Below are 19,575 nucleotides of genomic sequence, written 5' to 3'. Positions count from 1 at the left end.
TTCTATTTATTACAGTGAATATGCATGTATAACTGTATATTTTTGTTATCATAAAGAACAAATTTCTATTTTTGCCTATATTATAATTTCTGAAAAGGAAAAGTCAATTTTGATTGTATGCGGAATTTTCATAATGAACAATGTGTCTATATAATTTTAACTTTCGATTATTTATTATTTCTCGTTATTTGTTATTGTTTTGGTATTTATTAAACATTATTGTTTCGCTCTAAATATTCTGAACGTTTCAAAAGTGTCATGGCAGTACATACACGATATTTTTTTATACTTTTGTTAAAATGTCAAAAAAAATTAATTTTATTATATTATTTAATTCACACTATTGTTAACTTAAAAGTTTTAAATTTCAACGAATTGATACCAAAAATGAGAATCAAATAAAAAATTCATCCAAATTTTTGTTATCAATTTCTTGTTATTTTTAATCCATATAATTCATAATTTTTTCTTTAATAAAAAATAGTTTGAATTTCAAATCTTTGAAAAATACCTCAAAAACCGTATGTACATACGGTATTTTTTATTATTTCATATTATTTTATAAAATTTATCTATTTTATTAATCTTTTTTTCAGTTAAAAAAAGTAGTTTAAATTTTAAATGTTCTGGTGTTTAGAAATACCTCAAAAACCTTATGTACATACGGTATTTTATATTATTTTACATTATTTTATAAAATTTATAAAATACAAAATTTATTTCCTTTTATGTATCATTTTTTCTTTTTAAAAAATAGTTTAAATTTAAAATCTTCTTTAAAATTATTTCAAAAACCGTATGTACATACGATATTTTTATATTATTTTATAAAATCCATAAAATATAAAATTTATTCACTTTATTTATCATTTTTTCTTTTAAAAAAGTAGTTTAAATTTTACATCTTCTGGTGCTTAGAAATACCTCAAAAACCGTATGTACAGACGGGATTTTTTATTATTTTATAAAATTCATAAAATATAAAATTTATCCATTTTATTTATCATTTTTTCTTTTAAAAAAGTAGTTTAAATTTTAAATCTATTGGTGCTTTCAAAGTACCTCGAAAACCGTATGTACATACGGTATTTCTTTATTATTTTAAATTATTTTATAAAATTCATAAAATATAAAGTTTTTCAATATTTTATTTATCATTTTTCCTTTTAAAAAAGCCATTTAAATTTTAAATCTCCTTGAAAAATACGAAAAATACCTCAAAAACCTTATATAAATAAGGTATTTTTTATTATTTTATAAAATCCATGAAATATAAAATTTATCTATTTTATTAATCTTTTTTTCTGTTAAAAAGAGTAGTTTAAATTTTAAATCTTCTAGTGCTTAGAAATACCTCAAAAATCGTATGTACATACGGTATTTTCTATTATTTTCTATTATTTTATAAAATATAAAATTTGTCCATTTTATTTATCATTTATTCTTTGAAAAAAAGTAGTTTAAATTTTTAAATCTTCTAGTGCATAGAAGTACCTCAAAAACCATATGTACATACGGTATTTTGTATTATTTTATAAAATATAAAATTTATCCATTTTATTTACCATGTTTTCTTTTTAAAAAAATTATTTAAAATTTGTAATCTTCTGGTGCTTTCAAAATACCTCAAAAACCGTATGTACTTAAAGTATTTTTTATTTTAAATTATAGGGACAACTTTATTACTGATTCCCAGTGATAAGAAGCGTATCCAACGTATTTGTATTTTACTTTTTTTCTCATTGTTTTCCCAAAAGGTCAATTTTCTATTTCTGAAAATATGTTTTTTTTTGAAAATACACATTCAGATTGGAATAATCTTGTTAAACTCAATTTTCTACTTTTTTTTGCATAGATTTTTAATTTTAAATATAAAAATAATTGGTTTACAATAATGAAATTTTGAAAAATTATTTTTCACAAATATTTTAATATTATAAGTCAACTGTCTATGAAAAATTAAACATATACACTATATAATTAATAATTATAAATTGTATAGTAACATATAAATTAAGTAGTATTAAAATTATCATTATATAAATATGTAAAATTATGAATTATGATTTACGAATCAATCATTTTTTACACATGTCATTTTAGCTGTTCTGTTTTTTCTCCACGTGGACATTTTTTTTTCTTTATTTTGAATCTTTGTTTTTTTAAATACGTCATGCAACTTGAATAAGAAAGTACGTGAGAAAATTTTTGAGAGATAATTTATCAAAAAAAAAAAAAAAAAAAAAAACAACTATCGATTTAAAAATGTAGTGACTGTGAATATAATTGGTAGAATAATTGATAAAATTCCTAAATTAGCCAAAGATGCAGAATTACATCCGTCCTCACTGCAAGTTTTGCATTCCGATTTTCCTTCACATTTGAAATCTGCTTTCTTTGCACAACCCCTTGATGTTTTAGTTTCGCTATTTTCTGAAAATAAAAAGGAAATTACAATTTTTTTTTAAATTAGAAATAAAAGTTAATTAAAAAAAATACCTTCTCAAGTGATTCTTATTTTTAATTATTATTCTTTCTCTCAAGAATATAATTTTATTTCTCAACACTCAAGTATGTTAGATAATAATTTTTATATATATTGTTTCGAGAAGGAAAAAAATCGATTGATAAAAAAAATTATCCACTTTTTATTTAATGGAAAATTTTGTATTTTTCTACTAAAAAAAAAGTCGCATACTATCGTAAAATTTATTTTTACAACATGAAAGAGATAAAAATACATGACTATATTCTGATGATGATGATGACAGATATAATTATGAATTTCTTATCATTTTTCTTTTTAAAATATTATTATCTATTGACCATATTATGTAAAATAAAAAAAGACATTTTTTTTGTTTCCAAAAAAAAAATGTTTTGATATTTTTAAAAATTTTATTTACCAGTATGATCATATTTGTAGCAAACATATTCACTGTCACCTCGTGCCTTCAGTTCAGATTGTCGTCTTACTCGGTACACTGCTATTCTTGGAGAATTTACTACAAAATTTAAATTAAATTTAATTATTGTGATGCAAACATTTCATTATTTTCATAAATAATACAAATTTCCCAGGATTTCAATTATTTACAAATAATTTTCATAAATAATACCATTTTTTACAGGGATTCAATTATTTTCATAAAAAATGAAACTCATCGAAGAATTTCAATTATTTTTAATCCAATTTTTATTAAATTCATCGAAAAATGAAATTATTCTTAAAAATCGTATTCAAATTTATCAAAGAAATTCAACTATTTTAAAAACTTTTGCCGATATTTTCAACACATTTTTAATTAAATTTTATCAAAGAATTAAATTATTTTCAAAAATTTTAATGAAATTCTTTGTAACAATTTTAATTTCTTTGAAAATAATTTTAATAAATTTTGTCAATATTCAATTATATTCAATGTTTACTATTTCAATAAAATTTTACAAAAGAATTCAATTATTTAAAAAGAAATTCTAATAAAATTCGTCTCAAGAATTCAATTATTTTCAAAAATTCTGGTCAAAATTTCAATTATCTTTAGAAATAATATAATTCTTCTTAAAAATTCAATTATTTTGAAAAATTTTAATAAAATTCTTGGAACTTTAATTATTTTAAAAAAAATTTCATTAAATTTCGCGAAAAATTGAAATTATTCTTAAAAATTTTATTAAAATTTGTCAAGAGAATTCAATTATTTAAAAATTTGTTGATTAAATTCTTTATGAAAATTCAATTTTAAGAAACATTCAATTATTTAATAAAATATTTATTTTTGTATTTAAATAATTAAATTCTCGTTGATTTTTCTAATAATTATTAATTTAAAAATGAATTTCAGTTAAAATTTTAGATTATATAATTGAATATTGAAAGAATTCTAGTGTTGATTTGTGGAAATAATTAAATTTTCAAATGGTTTTAAATTAAAATCTTTGAAAATTTGAACTTTTCATACTTTTAATTAAGAATTTTGCCGAATTAATTTTTTTTCAAAAACTTTAATGGAATTTTTTTTAATTATTTCAAATTTTCAGTTTCTCATATATATATATATATATATATTTAATTGAAGACTGTCAAAATAATCGAAATTTCGTAAAACTAAATTGTAAAAAAAAAGAATTGGTAAAATCTCAAAGATTTTTTTCAAAAATTATTTTTAAAAAAAATTGAGAAGAATTTTAGTTGAAAATTTTAGAAATGAATAATCGAGATAAGGAAAAGAAATATTGTAGAAGTTACAGTAACGAAGTGGAAAGATTTAATTATTATATGTTGTTGAATTTAAAATTTTTGAAAATCTTAATTTCTATGAAAAAATAATAATGATTGAATGTTTATTTAATAAAAATAAAGTTCTTTAAAGTCAGGGAAAAAGTCAAAGTTTTCTCTGGAAATCAGGGAATTATTTAATTTGATAAAATATAAATGTATTTTAAAAACCTGGAAAAATTTCGTTTTTTAACCTGGAAAACCTGGAAAAGTCAGGGAATTTGAAAAGAATTTGAAAATCGTGATAACCCTGTCTATAGATGGGGCATTTTAAAGTTTGCAGCAAGCTTGCAAAACATATTTTTTGTTAAAAAAAGAATATATATTACCTGGTTTGTTAGATATTTCAGGTTTCTGTACTGGTACAGCTGCAGGCGTTACTGCAGGTTCAAGAGTTGAAGGTTCAAGAGTTGAAGGTACAGGAGTTGTAGGATCAGGAGTTGAAGGTACAAGAGTTGAAGGTTCAGGAGTTGAAGGTACAGGAGTTGAAGGTTCAGGAGTTGAAGGTACAGGAGTTGAAGGTACAGGAGTTGAAGGTTCAGGAGTTGAAGGTACAGGAGTTGAAGGTACAGGAGTTGAAGGTTCAGGAGTTGAAGGTTCAGGAGTTGATGGTTCCGGAGTTGATGGTTCCGGAGTTGAAGGTTCCGGAGTTGAAGGTATAGGAGTTGTTGGTGAATCTCCACATTCCTTTTTTAATTCGTCCTTCAAATCCTTTCCACAATCACCATCCTTTTTACTCTCACAAACGTAACACTTTAAGCTGAAACCTGTTAATGAATAAAAAATAATAAATCGTTTTTTAAACTTGCCCAAAACAATAATATATTAACTAATTTAGTGTCAACATTTGTGAAGTGAGCCATCAGTTTTCGATGGGCGAGTATTTATTATGGTTTTAACATTTTTCTATACTCAATATGATAAAAAAAAAATACAAGTTGCACAGTTTTAAGAAATTTTAATTTTTTTAATAGTTATTGTTAATAACATTTTTTCGTATAGATTTCGAAATTAATTACTTTCTTCTGTTCTATAAGAGGAATCGAGTTGATTTAAAGCATGAATAACAAGAAATAAAACTTTGTCATTATAAAAAATTTAAAAAATTGTTCGAAATATAAATAATTTATTTGAACAATTAAAAATAAATTTATGTTCTCCCAACATTTTAAAGAATTTTTTTATTGAATATTACTCCTTATTTAATGACGAATATTTAAAAAAAAAGAAAAGTGAGTATTGTTAATTAGGTCAAAAGTTATTCAAGTTTTTCTCTGAGTGATAGAGCCGTACAATGGGGCAAAAACAAGGACCACAAACAAATTTGGAGCTTCAATTTTTAATGAAATTTAATAAACTTTTTTTAAAATTAAAACCTATTAAATTGCGCATCAATTCCTCCAAGCCGATTTTCAATAAATAATATCTAAAATTTGTTATTTGTTAATCAAATTTAAAAAAAATTTCTTTGCAAATCTTTTATATTTTGTTGTTTTCAACTAATGTTTATTTCTTAGAAAGTATATTTAATTAGAAAACTTATTAAAATACTAAAAATTAATAACAATTTCATGCTTTTTAATAACTTTGTAATAACAAATATAAATAAATTAAAAATATATGAATTTTTATGATGAATTGAAGCTTTTCCATGTAATTGAATATAATAAGTTAGCTTTTATTTAATTTTGAAGTAGAATGATTTAAAATCCATAATCTTATTGTTTAAATAATCTTAATCAACAAAAGGATAACTTTGCTAATTTGTCACATAATGTGTTCATTCCTTTTACAAAATATTTCTAGAAGAATCAGCTTAAAGTTTTTGTTTCGTGAAACAACCTAAAAAGATTATTAATTGTTTCATTAATATTACAAGTAAAACGACAATAACTTTTACATTAGGTACATATAAATAAAATTTTTAAATTATTGATAAATAGTTTAATAATGTGCTAATTAAATGCAATTATTATATTATACTGTAAGCTGAATTCTATTGCATTGATTTTATGAAAAAAGAAGATTTTTTCCACGAAAATTAATAATAATAAGAATTTTTATATTTAGAAAAATAATAAATAAATAAATAAAAGTTTCATTCTAAAAGTATTTCACTAAAATCAGATTAAATTAATTTTTGATTTCATGGAAGTAGATTTGCAAAAACTGCTTCAGATTTTCAAAGATTTTAATTTGAATCTTTTTTAAAATTCAATTATTTCTAAAAGTCCCGCTTTAATGCTTTAAATAATCAATTGTAATCTAAAACTTTAACTGAAATTCTTTTTTAAATCAATTTTGACTAGAAAATTCTACGAGAATTCAATTATTTAAATATAAAAATAAATAATTTATTGAATAATTGAATGTTTCTTAAAATTTAAATCTCATAAAGAATTTTATCAAAACCAAATTTTTAAATAATTGAATTTTAGCAATACAATTTTTAAGAATAATTATACATTTTTCGAGAAATTCGATTAAAATTGTATTAAAAATAATTGAAATCCTGTGATTATGAAAATAATTAAATTCCAAAAAAAAATTTATTATTTATGAAAATAATTGAATTATTTGCGAAGAAATTTATAAAAGAAATTTTGTTAATTAAATTCCAGTGAAATACAAGAATTTTATTAAATTTTTTGAAAATAATTGAATTTTAGAGTAGAATTTTATCATTTATAAAGATAATTGAAATTTTTATGAGAATTTTTTTTAATTTTTCTACATAATTGAATTTCTGCAAAGAATTTAATTACTTTTGAAAATAAAATTGAATTTCTTCAATAAGTAACTTCTCTAAAATTAAATTTTTTTTACTGTTTTTAACTGGAATACTTCTATAAATCCATTATTTTTAATCATTAATTCAATATGTATTAAAAAATTTAACTAATTTCAGAAGAATTTGAATTATTAAAATTTTTCAAAAATCTACGTTCTTTAAAATTTCTAATTATATTCATTAAAAATTAAAAATTTTATATTGAAACCTTTTAAATTATTCGTTTGGAAAATATTATTCAAATAAGTAGATATTGAAAATCATTGAATTGAGGAAAATTTTTTTAAATAATTAAAATTTTGACAAGAATTTTACTGAAATTTTTAAAAATAATTGGAATTCCAAGAATTTTATTAAAATTTTTTTAAATAATTGGAATTTAGAGAAGAATTATATTATTAATAAAAATAATTGAAATTTTGACAAGAATTTTTGTAAATTTTTTAACATAATTGAATTTCTGCGAAGAATTATTATTACTTTTGAAAATAATTGAATTCTTGAGACGAATTTTATTAAAATTTCTTTTTAAGTAATTGAATTCTTTTGTGAAATTTTATTGAAATAGTAGAAATTGCATATAATTGAATTTTGACAAAATTTATTAAAATTTTTGGAAATAATTGAAATTTCAGGAATTTTATTAAAATTTTTGAAAATAATTGAAATTTCAAGAATTTTATTAAAATTTTTGAAAATAATTGAAATTTCATGAATTTTATTAAAATTTTTGAAAATAATTAAATTTTAGAGAAGAATTTTATTATTTATAAAGATAATTGAAATATTGCTTATATAATAGAACCGAATAGCTAAATAAAGCCATAAATACCTTAATAACCGTAACTACCATTCACGCTAAAATCCCAAATTTGGTTATCAGAAAAAAGAAAACCTTTATGTACATAACCAGGGGTACGATTTTGTAATTCGAATTTAAATTTCGATTTAATTTTGACAGTGACTTTAACTTTGACTTTCAAAGCGAAAGTGAAAATCAAAGTTAAATAGTCAATGTCAAAGTCGAACTCGAATCGAAAGCCGGAGTAAAATTATAAAATTGCACCCCTCAATTTTTACTTTCCACATCCGCTAAAATTCACTGACATTTTTTTTTCATTAAAAAAAACTTTTCCAAATGCTCACTGTTATTAAAAAAAAATTACAAACACGGATCCTATTAACGAAATCTCATGCGGAAACCAAAAAAAAAAAAGGGAAAAATATCTAAAAAATAAAAAAAAATATAAAAATATCTATCAGAACGTACCTTGCTCAACTAGAACTAGTAAAATAATTGCAAAAAGCATTTTTTTCAAAGGAATGCATTTTTTTGGTGACATGATGAGGTGAACAAAAACCCTTGCACTGTGTTTAATTATATTTCACAAATTGTCGAATCGACTGGGACTTATCAAGATTTTCCTCCACTCGATACTATTTCAAATCAAGATAAGTTTTTGGTTTTATCGTTTTATCGTATGAAATAAGAGAGAGGGAAAAATAAAAATTAAAAAAAAACATTTTTAAAAGCTATCTCAATCCAACCAATCAATATTATCACCTAGGTGAGACTGATTATTGGCAATGCAATAAATATTAGTAATATCGCAAGAGAACTAATAATGAATTCGGAAAATTCAAAAATTTATCCATTTCTTTGAAAATATTGTTGTTTCTTCAAATGAAAGCTAAAATTTTCAAAACTACATAATCAGATAATTATTAAAATTTTCCCTTTTTTTAAATATGTTTATTAATAATACTTTCACTTAAATGAATAATTTATATATAATTATTTATTTAAATTTTAATATTTAGTTTAATAAATATATAACGTAATAGTAAATAATTTTATTAATAAACAAATATAATATTTTATTAATAAATGAATAAAATATATATGTAATTATAATAAATAAACAATTCAACTGTTTAATTTAATAAACAAATAAACAAATAACTTAATTAATAAATTAATAAATTCGCTAATAAATAAATACAATTATCCGAATATAATAAATAAACAATTCAACTGTTTAATTTAATAAACAACTAAACAATTAATTTAATCAATAAATATGTAATTTAATAAACAAGTAAATAAATAATTTTATTATAATAAGTAAATGCGATAATTTAATTATAATGATTAAAGAATTAAACTATTTAATTTAATAAATAAATAAATAAAATTTTTTCCATACATTTTATCTATTGCAGAATTAAATAAAATTTTCAATTAAATTTCTATCAAAATTAAAATAAATTGAGAATTATTGTTTTAATTAGTTAATTACAATGTTTTTATTTTTGTAATTAAATTTGTGAACATTTTTTTTAGAGCAATTAAAGAGAGACGAACAAAATTATTGTTGTGTAAAATTTTGAAATAAAAAATATTCGATAAGATAAACAGTTTAAAAGTCAGTAAGATGATGATAAAATAAGTACTTAAACTTTAAGTTCTTTTTTTTGTACCACCTTCTTTTGATTTTTTTCAATTTAAGCCTTTACAGTATATTTTCCGCTATTACTTTATTTTGATAAAATTTAATACACATTTTTTTACAAATTTGTAATTAAAAATAAAATAAAATTTTTATACAAATATAATTAAAAGTTTATAAATATATAGATAAATAAATAAATAAAAATAAATATTAGGACTGAAATAAAAGCAAAGAAAGTATGTAAATAAGAAAATAAATAAAATAAAGTAAATAAAAAATTAAATGAAAAAATTAAATGAAAAAATTTAATGAAAAAATAAATGAAAAAATAAATGAAAAAAATAAATGAAAAAAATAATTAAATAAATGAAAAAATCAGGAAAAAATAAGTAAAACAAATGAATAAATTTATTAATAATTAAATGAACAAAAAAATTCACAAATGAATAACACAATTAATAATTAAATAATATTTTATAATTAAAAGAACTTAGGTAAATGTAATTTAAAAAAACTTTTATTCAGTGAATTATTATTATTATATAGAATTAGAAGTAGAGAAAAAAAATTTATTTTTCACTGTATTTTGAAAATTTATAAATAAGTTGATTTTTTTCAATGAAAATAATAATAAAGTTGAATTTAAAGCTAAGGTACTGAAGACTTAGCAATGCGTGATGGCATCTACTTCCCACGCAAAAGTCAGTGAATAACAATGACATAAGGATGTGCAGAGTTGGAACCTCCATGCAGGAGCTCGCACGTGTTAGTGTCTGCGTTCTTAAGAGTTCACTGACAGTGTTTACATCCATGTAATTTATGCAAAAATTATTTATTATCATATTTAATAACTATTTAATACACGGCAACTATCATTATAAATTATTATTAATATAATTATTAAAATTTGTATTATTATTATTATTATTATTATTATTATTATTATTATTATTATTTAAAAAAAAATTATTATTATTATTAGCTAAAATAACTCACGCGTGTGGTTTCTGTTTATATGGTACATAAAACATACTTAAAAACACTAAAAAATTGAATTGTGGATAAATTATAAATAATTGTATTTTTTTAAATTTTTAATAAAATTTTTGGCAAAATTTCTATTATTTTTAAAAATTTTCCTCAATTTCATATAAATTCTATTATTAACAAATTTTTTTTATAAATTTCTTTGCAATAATTTAATTATTTTTAATAAATAATAACATTTTTTACAGGGATTAAATTATATTCATAAATAATAAAATTCTTTTTAGGAATTTTATTACTTTCGTAAAAAATGAAACTCATCGCTGAACTTCAATTATTTTTAATACAATTTTCATTAAATTTCTCGAAAAATTAAACTATTCTTAAAAATAGTATTAAAATTTATCAAAGAAATTCAACTGTTTTAAAAACCTTTGCCTACATTTTCAACACATTTTTAATTAAATTCTATCAAAGAATTAAATTATTTCCAAAAGTTTTAATGAAATTCTTTGTAACAATTCAATTTCTTTGAAAATAATTTTAATAAATTTTGTCAACATTCAACTATATTCGATGTCTACTATTTCAGTAAAATTTCTTAAAAGAATTCAATTATTTAAAAATAAATTTTAATAAAATTTGTCTCAAGAAATAAATTATTTTCAAAAGTAATATAATTCTTCGCAGAAATTCAATTATTTTCAAAAATTTACAAAAATTCTGGTCAAAATTTCAATTATCTTTATAAATAATAACATTTTTCTCCGAAATTCAATTATTTTGAAAAATTTTAATAAAATTCTTGGAATTTCAATTATTTTGAAAAACTTTAATAAAATTCTTAAAAATTTCAATTATTTCCAAAATTTTTTTAAAAATTCGTCTCTAGAATTCAATTATTTTCAAAAGTAATATAATTCTTCGCAGAATTCAATTATTTTCAAAAATTTACAAAAATTCTTGTCAAAATTTCAATTATCTTTATAAATAATAACATTTTTCTCCGAAATTCAATTATTTTCAAAAATTTTAATAAAATTCGTTTGTGGAATTCAATTATTTTAAAAATTATATAATTCGTCGCAGAAATTCAATTATTTTCAAAAATTTACAAAAATTCTGGTCAAAATTTCAATTATCTTTATAAATAATAACATTTTTCTCCGAAATTCAATTATTTTCAAAAATTTTAATAAAATTCGTTTGTGGAATTCAATTATTTTAAAAATTATATAATTCGTCGCAGAAATTCAATTATTTTCAAAAATTTACAAAAATTCTGGTCAAAATTTCAATTATCTTTATAAATAATAACATTTTTCTCCGAAATTCAATTAGTTTGAAAAATTTTAATAAAATTCTTGGAATTTCAATTATTTTGAAAAACTTTAATAAAATTCTTAAAAATTTCAATTATTTCCAAAATTTTAATAAAATTCGTCTCAAGAAGACAAGAATTCAATTATTTTCAAAAATAATATAATTCTTCGCTGAAATTCAATTATGTTGAAAAATTTTTAAAAATTCTGATCAAAATTTCAATTATTTTTATAAATAAGATAATTCTTCTCTAAAATTCAATTATTTTGAAAAATTTAAATTCTAATCAAAATTTCAATTATCTTTATAAATAATATAATTTCCCTCCTCTGATATCAAGTTTTTGCAAAATGAAAAATTTTGTTTAACATTTGAAATATTATGTATACTTTTTATTTAAAATAAATATTTTACTAAGACTGCAGTTTTTTTCTTTTTTTGATAACTCGTATCAGGCATGCAATTGATATCTGTAAATCCCCTTCGATTCATTAGGGATAAATTGAAAGAAAATGTAAATATAAATTTTCTGCGTCATCTTTTTACATCCTTAAAGTAATTTCTATTACTGCGGTAAATGCGAAGAAAATTAAAAGAATTAATTTATTCTAATAAATAATTTATTTAATAATTTTATTATCAAGTACATATAGCAATTTTATGAAATTTATAAAACATTTTTTTTAAAATCAATTCACTGCATTTACAAACAATGTTTGTGTTTGTGTTTCTGTTTAAAACATTTTTGTTATAAAAAAAGTGTAAAATTTTGTAAAATGATTTTTTAAATGTTTTTTAGAATTAAATGTTTAAATTAATCATACAAAATTCGAAAACACGGGTTTTTTTAAAAATAGTATCAAATTGATAATATAAAATTTGTCTCCTCGTTACAATTTGATACTTTTGAGTTAAAAGTGAAAAAAATTTTTTTTAAATTTAGTTAAAGTTTATAATTTTTGAAATAATTAATATAATAAAAATGTGAGTATAATAATTATTTTCGTAGTATATAAAATATAAATAGAAGTAGACAATTTATCTTTTCTTTTTGATACTAAAATTAATTATATCGAGAGTAATAATTAAATAATTGAAAAAGATAAATAATTTTTTTTTTTAACTGCGGAAAAATATATTTTAGCACATACGTATATAAATTATTATTATTATTAATTATTATAATTACATTATTATTATTGTATACGCGAAAAATTAAATTTAAATTTATGATGATGTAAAATCTGCTACACTCGTGTGCTACGTTTTACTACCATGATAATTGTAAAAAAAAATTTAAAGATCATTACCACATTATAAAGTTTTTTTTTTCTCCTAACTTTTACATATATTTCAAACCGCATATACACTGTACAAATCGGCTGAGAAAAAAGAAACGAGCGCGCTTTTATGTACACATTAATTGAGTAAATAATTTTTCTAATCTAATCGACGACAAATTTTTTTGTGAAAAAATTTTCTTAAATTCTTTCTTTTAATTAGAATTTTCATTGGAATACTTGCAAATAATGAAATTTTTTTACGAGAATAATGTTTTTATATTACTAATTTATGTTTATAAAAATATTATTTACCGTCCAAGTTTTTGAAGAAGAGCTTTTGAGTTTGCAATTAGTAAATTTTATGAACTTGAAGGGAATTTTTTTTTTTTTTTTGGTAAAAGAAATTAAATTAAAAATTTGTAATGTACACCGCACAACTTTATGCGACACGCCCTTCCGCAATGAAGATTACTCATATATGTTGGCAGAAGGTCATAAAGATAAATACTTCTTGTATACGTATTTAATGTATTTCTTGCAATGGCAAAAAAAAAAAACAAAAAAAAAGAGTAAGTGGTTTTCGATGTCACTGGCCTCGGCAAAAGTACACAGGTGCTCAACGTTTTAAGCACATGTAAAGGCCATGAATTTTTTTTTATAGAACAGATTACTATTATTATTTGCAATGACCTCTTTCATGACGTTTTCTTTTCCTCTTCTCCCATTAAATTCTACACTCCAGAAAACCAAAAGTTTAATATTCTCATCAATTTTAGATAAAAACTGAAATCTCTTTTTCAGATTTCAAAAAATTATTAGTCCAGAGAAAGATTTTTAGAACAAGATTTTTAAAAATTACCTGATATTATTTATTTTGCGACAAAAAATAATAATTTCGGCTCACTTATAGAATGTACAGGTGACTTAATTTATGGAAGTCAAAGTGTGATAGAGAGAGGTCTCTTCTGATTATTCATCTTACTTTCACTATATATACATAAGCAATATATATGAGGAAGATCAACTTTGAATCTTTAATCTTAAAAAAAAAAATTCCCATCGGAAATAGAAAGTAACATCAGAATTCGTCATGAAATTTATCAGGATCAGTATGAATACAGTAAACAGATATTAAAATTTTATTTTCATCTCCGATTTTGCAAAAAATTTGTTACACTATAAATGAAGTTTGTTAAAGAAGAAATAAGTAAAAATTTTCTTCACCTTAACCTAGACATATTTTTAAAAAAGAAATAATGAATAATTATTGTGATAAGCCGATTTCAACATATTGCATACCTCATAAAATCATAAGACAATTCTTTTTCTCTGAATTCCGTTATCCGTAATTTTTATCAATAATTTTCTGCATTAAAAGCTTCATTATTTGACAGTTCTTTTTGCAATTGAAACGATTTTATCATTATGCATTGATTTAAAAATAAATTAATTTGTAATAATTTTGAATGATAAAAAATAGTGTTCTTTTGTCATGAAAAATGACAAAAGAATTTTTTATTACATGAAAATGGAAAATAATTAAAATTGATATCTATTCAATAAATTAACGATTAAATATCAAAATCTAAGTAAAATTATTAATTAACATTAGATTCGAAATTTTATTAAATTCTTATATTCAATAAAAGTATAGGAATTAATCCAGGGTTGTCACGCTTTTTCTCTTTTCCAATTCCCTGATTTTTCCAGGTTAAAAAACGAAACTTTTTTTTAAAATACATTTATATTTTACCAAATTAAATAATTCCCTGATATTCAGACAAAATATTTCTTCTTTAAGTAAATTTTTTTCAAAAATAATTTTTGAAAAAGTTCTTTGAGAATTTTCAAATCCTTTTTCTTTAAAATTTAATTTTACGAAATTTCGAGTACTCTAAAATTCTTCAATTTAATATATTTAGAAATTAAAAACTTGAAATAATTAATAAACGTTTCCATTAAACTTTAAAAAAAAATTAATTCTGCAAAATTCTTAATTAAAAGTATGAAAAGTTCAAATTTTCAAAAATTTTAATTTAAAACCATTTAAAAATTTAATTATTTCCACAAATCAACACTATAATTCTTTCAATATTTAATTATAATCTAAAATTTTAACTGAAATTCATTTTTAAATCAATATTTGTTAGAAAACTCTACGAGAATTTAATTATTTAAATACCTACAAAAATAGATATTATATTAAATAATTGAATGTTTCTTAAAATTGAATATTGATAACGAAATTAATCAACAAATTTTTAAATAATTGAATTCTCCGACAAATTTTAATAAAATTTTTAAGAACAATTTCATTTTTCGAGAAATTTAATGAAAATTCTATTAAAAATAATTGAACTTCTGACAAGAATTTTATTAAAATTTTTGAAAATAATTGAATTTTGGAGAAAAATTTTACTCCTATTTATAAAGATAATTGAAATTTTGACTAGAATTTTTATAAATTTTTGCACATAATTGAATTTCTGCGAAGAATTATATTAGTTCTGAAAATAATTTAATTATTAAAACGAATTTTATTAAAATTTCTTTTTAAATAATTGAATTCTTTTGTGAAATTTTATTGAAATAGTAGACATTGCATATAATTGAATTTTTCCGAATTTTATTAAAATTTTTGAAAATAATATTAAAATTTCAAGAATTTTATAAAAATTTTTTTAAATAATTGAAATTCTATTAAAATAGTAGACATTGCATATAAATTGCATATAATTGAACTTTTACGAATTTTATTAAAATTTTTGAAAATAATTGAAACTTCGAAAGTTTTATTAAAACTTTTCAAAATAATTGATTTTATTGATTTTATTGATTTTATTAATAAAACATTTCAAAATAATTGAAATTCCAAGAATTTTATTAAAAATTTTCAAAATAATTCAATTTTAGAGAAAGATTAATATTATTTATAAAGATAATTGAAATTTTAACCAGAATTTTTTCAATTTTTTCATCATAATTGAATTTTTGCGAAGAATTATATTACTTTTGAAAATAATTGAATTCTTGAGACGAATTTTATTAAAATTTCAATTGAAATAATTGAATTTTTTGTGAAATTTTATTCAAATAGTAGACATTGCATATAATTGAATTTTGACGAATTTTTTTAAAACATTTCAAAATAATTGAAATTCCAAGAATTTTATTAAAAATTTTCAAAATAATTCAATTTTAGAGAAGAATTATATTATTATTTATAAAGTTAATTGAAATTTTGACTAGAATTTTTGTAAATTTTTTAACATAATTGAATTTTTCCGAAGAATTATATTATTTTTGAAAATAATTGAATTATTAAGACGAATTTTATTAAAATTTCTTTTTAAATAATTAAATTCTTTTGTGAAATTTTATTGAAATAGTAGACATTGCATATAATTGAATTTTTCCGAATTTTATTAAAATTTTTGAAAGTAATTGAAATTTCTAGAATGTTATTAAAATTTTTTTAAATTATTGAATTTTAGAGAAGAATTATATTATTTATAAGAATAATTGAAATTTTGACCAGAATTTTTGTAAAATTTTAAACATAATTGAATTTCTCCGAAGAATTATATTATTTTTGAAAATAATTGAGTTTCAGAGACGAATTTTATAAAAAATTTCTTTTTAAATAATTGAATTCTTTTGTGAATATTTATTGAAATTTAGTAGACAGAAGGACAGAAGTGCTTTTACGAAAACGAAAAAAAAGCACGACAAATGGACGAGAAGGAAGGGAAATAAAAAATTTTTAGCTAAAAAAGACAGAAGACAGAAATATAAATAGTTAATTGAATTCTATGCAGAGAAAAAAGGGACAAAATTACTTTCAAAATAAATAAATGTGAAAAAAGATCCTTTAATTACTTTCATTTAGAAAATTAATTAAATGTAATGAAACAAGAAAATTTTTATTTTGAAGATAATTTTCTCACTAGAGAAGCTAATTTAATTTCTAATGAAATAAACTTCTTTGATAAATAATGTTACAAGGTTCACAACGGCATTGCGTAACATAATGTTTAATAGAAACTGAGATTATTTAATTTGCACATAAAAAGTTTCAACCTAGATTTAAGTTAAAAATTCATTGTTATAAATTAGATTTAGGAGTACTTTTGTACGAAAGGGCATGTCCCGTTATGTTTCTTAAATAAATAAATAAATAAATAAATTTTTGACTGTCAGGGACCAACTGAAACAGCAGGCATAACTTTATGTATATGGTTATACTATCCGGTGGCTCGTAAAAGGACGAAAGAGCAGACAAAACATGACAAAAAAAAGAATAAAGAAGACCACGACGACAACAGAAATTACAGTGATGAGAACAAAGACTAAAATACAAAAAAAATTAATAACAATTTCTTTTCTTTAATAAATGCGAGACAGTGAGAATTTAAAAAACACTATCGAAACCCTTCTTCAATTCTGGATCGAGACCTTTCATCACCTCGAATTCGCCAAGATGATAATTTATCCATTACTGCTTCTGGGTAAAAGTTGCAGACTTATTTAATGTTAAAGCAGTGATCAACTTTGATCGGACTGAGCAGAATTCGACAAATCATCATCTTGATGAATGATTTCGATCTAGGATTGAGATTAGGTTTCGTTAAATTAAAATTATTATGCAACAAAAGACGGACTACTTGACAAATTATATCGTGAGTGATGTTAACAAAAGACAGTTTGATTTTTGTGGGTCAACCAAAAATATCAGTGAAAAGCAACGTAAATTTAATAATTTACGTTGATGAACATAAAACAACAAGACTGTGTAGCGTGTATAATGAATCCATGACAATCTCTAAAAATCGTACTATCCGCTGTGCTAATTATAAACTTTCTTGTAACTAAGATGTAAATCCCTTTGGGAATGGTAAAACTAATTTCAAAAGAGCTAAGCAACTTTTAAATTATTTTCTATAATAATTAACTTTAAACAATTTGGATAAATATTATCGTGTATTAATACATTTTTCTACTAATGTACATTTATCGTAATCATTTTATTTTCTTTACAGAACATTTAATACACTGATTTATATCCTTTAATCTGAAAAAAAGTTAAAACGCGATGACTCGTCGCGCTTTATATCTGATTTACATTTTTCGGAGAAGTGTTGATAATAGAACAATTGTTTCTGAATATATGAAATAATCAAGAAATGTTATAAATTTTTATAAAAAGTATATTGAAGAATATAAGTATTAATTCTTGTTCGTATCTTTTAACAAATAATAAATCTATAGGAAAACTGTTACGAATATTGTAGAAATACGGAATTAAATATACGAAATTTTTAATTTATATCTTTTTAACTTTTAAAAATATAGGTTATCTATAATATTGATAATTATTATCTTGATCTATTAAATATATCAAAGTTGAAAATATTTTTATTTGGAAATCAAATAAAATGTAGAGTTAAATATTTGTACTTTGTTTGGTTTTCAAAAAAATCAATAAAACTACATCAAAATGTGATTAAAAAGTACTTATCAATATTAATTTTTGATTAAAAGAACATTATATTTAACTATAATACTTTTAACAAAGCAGAGAAGAATATTAACTGATCAGATATACATTTTTTTTTAAATTTACAGCAGGTTCTATTAAATCTAACGCTTTGTTAAACATTTACGCGGACATTCACTCCTCAAAGCGGGAACCATGACCGATTTATTTGCACGATACTCTCCCCGTTGTGTTTATTAATTCACTCCTGGGAACTTGAAAATAGAATTTAAATTTTTAATTTGAAAACTGGAAACAATTTTTATTTTAAAAATTTATTTAATACTATTTATTACAGTTTGGTAATTAATAATAAAGTTTTTTCTATTAGGTTCATTATTAATCAACTTCTATTGCATTTATAGTATTAGTAAATAATTAATATTTACTATAGTGAATGAAAATTGATGAATATGGTCGCAGTATTATCATATATAGGTGAAAGCAGCAAAGGTCCTGAAAAGAACGACACGTGTAAGAGAAAGCATTTATCTTTATTTTAAAAAAATCACGTTGCTCGAGGCTCTATTCATAATTCTTCATTTTATCTTCATGTAAAATTAACTATATTTTTTTTGCATATTTATCCCATATTCGATTTACTAAAGCTTAAATAGTACGTGAAAATTAATTACACTAATTACACCAGGTTATTCGAATCACTGAAGACAATCTATATGCAGATATACTGATGGCAAATCCTATAAAAAATATAAGTTTTTAAAAACAGTTCCAAAATAACTTCTATATTCATTATGACTTAAAAACTAAATTCTATTTTATTTTTTAGCTTGCCAATTGTGCGGACCTAATGCTTTGAAGTTTATATCCTTTTGTCCTATGATCCTTCACCTGAAGATTTGAACTCTTTCCCTTTTGACCTCAATTTTGAACTTGCAGTTTCAACTCATTATTTAATTAAA

General features: G+C 20.6%; 1 protein-coding gene across 1 annotated transcript; it reads right to left on the bottom strand.

Moving 5' to 3' along the window:
• Positions 1-2,111: 2,111 nt before the first annotated feature.
• LOC122498685 (gamete and mating-type specific protein A-like) lies at positions 2,112-8,523 on the bottom strand. The gene is made up of 4 exons (XM_043606537.1): positions 8,341-8,523; positions 4,609-5,046; positions 2,907-3,005; positions 2,112-2,433 (listed from the first exon to the last, which is right to left on the bottom strand). The coding sequence occupies exons 1-4, from the start codon at positions 8,411-8,413 to the stop codon at positions 2,252-2,254; spliced, it is 792 nt and encodes a 263-aa protein (XP_043462472.1). The 5' UTR covers positions 8,414-8,523; the 3' UTR covers positions 2,112-2,251.
• Between the last annotated feature and the right edge of the window lie 11,052 nt (positions 8,524-19,575).

The sequence above is a fragment of the Leptopilina heterotoma genome, unplaced genomic scaffold (genome assembly GCF_015476425.1).
Source record: "Leptopilina heterotoma isolate Lh14 unplaced genomic scaffold, ASM1547642v1 Lhet_157, whole genome shotgun sequence".
Lineage (NCBI taxonomy): Eukaryota > Metazoa > Arthropoda > Insecta > Hymenoptera > Figitidae > Leptopilina > Leptopilina heterotoma.
This window is presented reverse-complemented; position numbering and strand designations above follow the sequence as displayed.

Excerpts from the sequence above, each read along its gene's own strand:
- LOC122498685 (XM_043606537.1), bottom strand. The coding sequence starts at position 8,413 with ATGTCACCAAAAAAATGCATTCCTTTGAAAAAAATGCTTTTTGCAATT. Across the intron at positions 5,047-8,340 it reads ACTAGTTCTAGTTGAGCAAG|GTTTCAGCTTAAAGTGTTAC; the intron begins GTACGTTCTGAT and ends ATTCATTAACAG. Across the intron at positions 3,006-4,608 it reads TGAAATATCTAACAAACCAG|TAAATTCTCCAAGAATAGCA; the intron begins GTAATATATATT and ends TAAATTTTGTAG.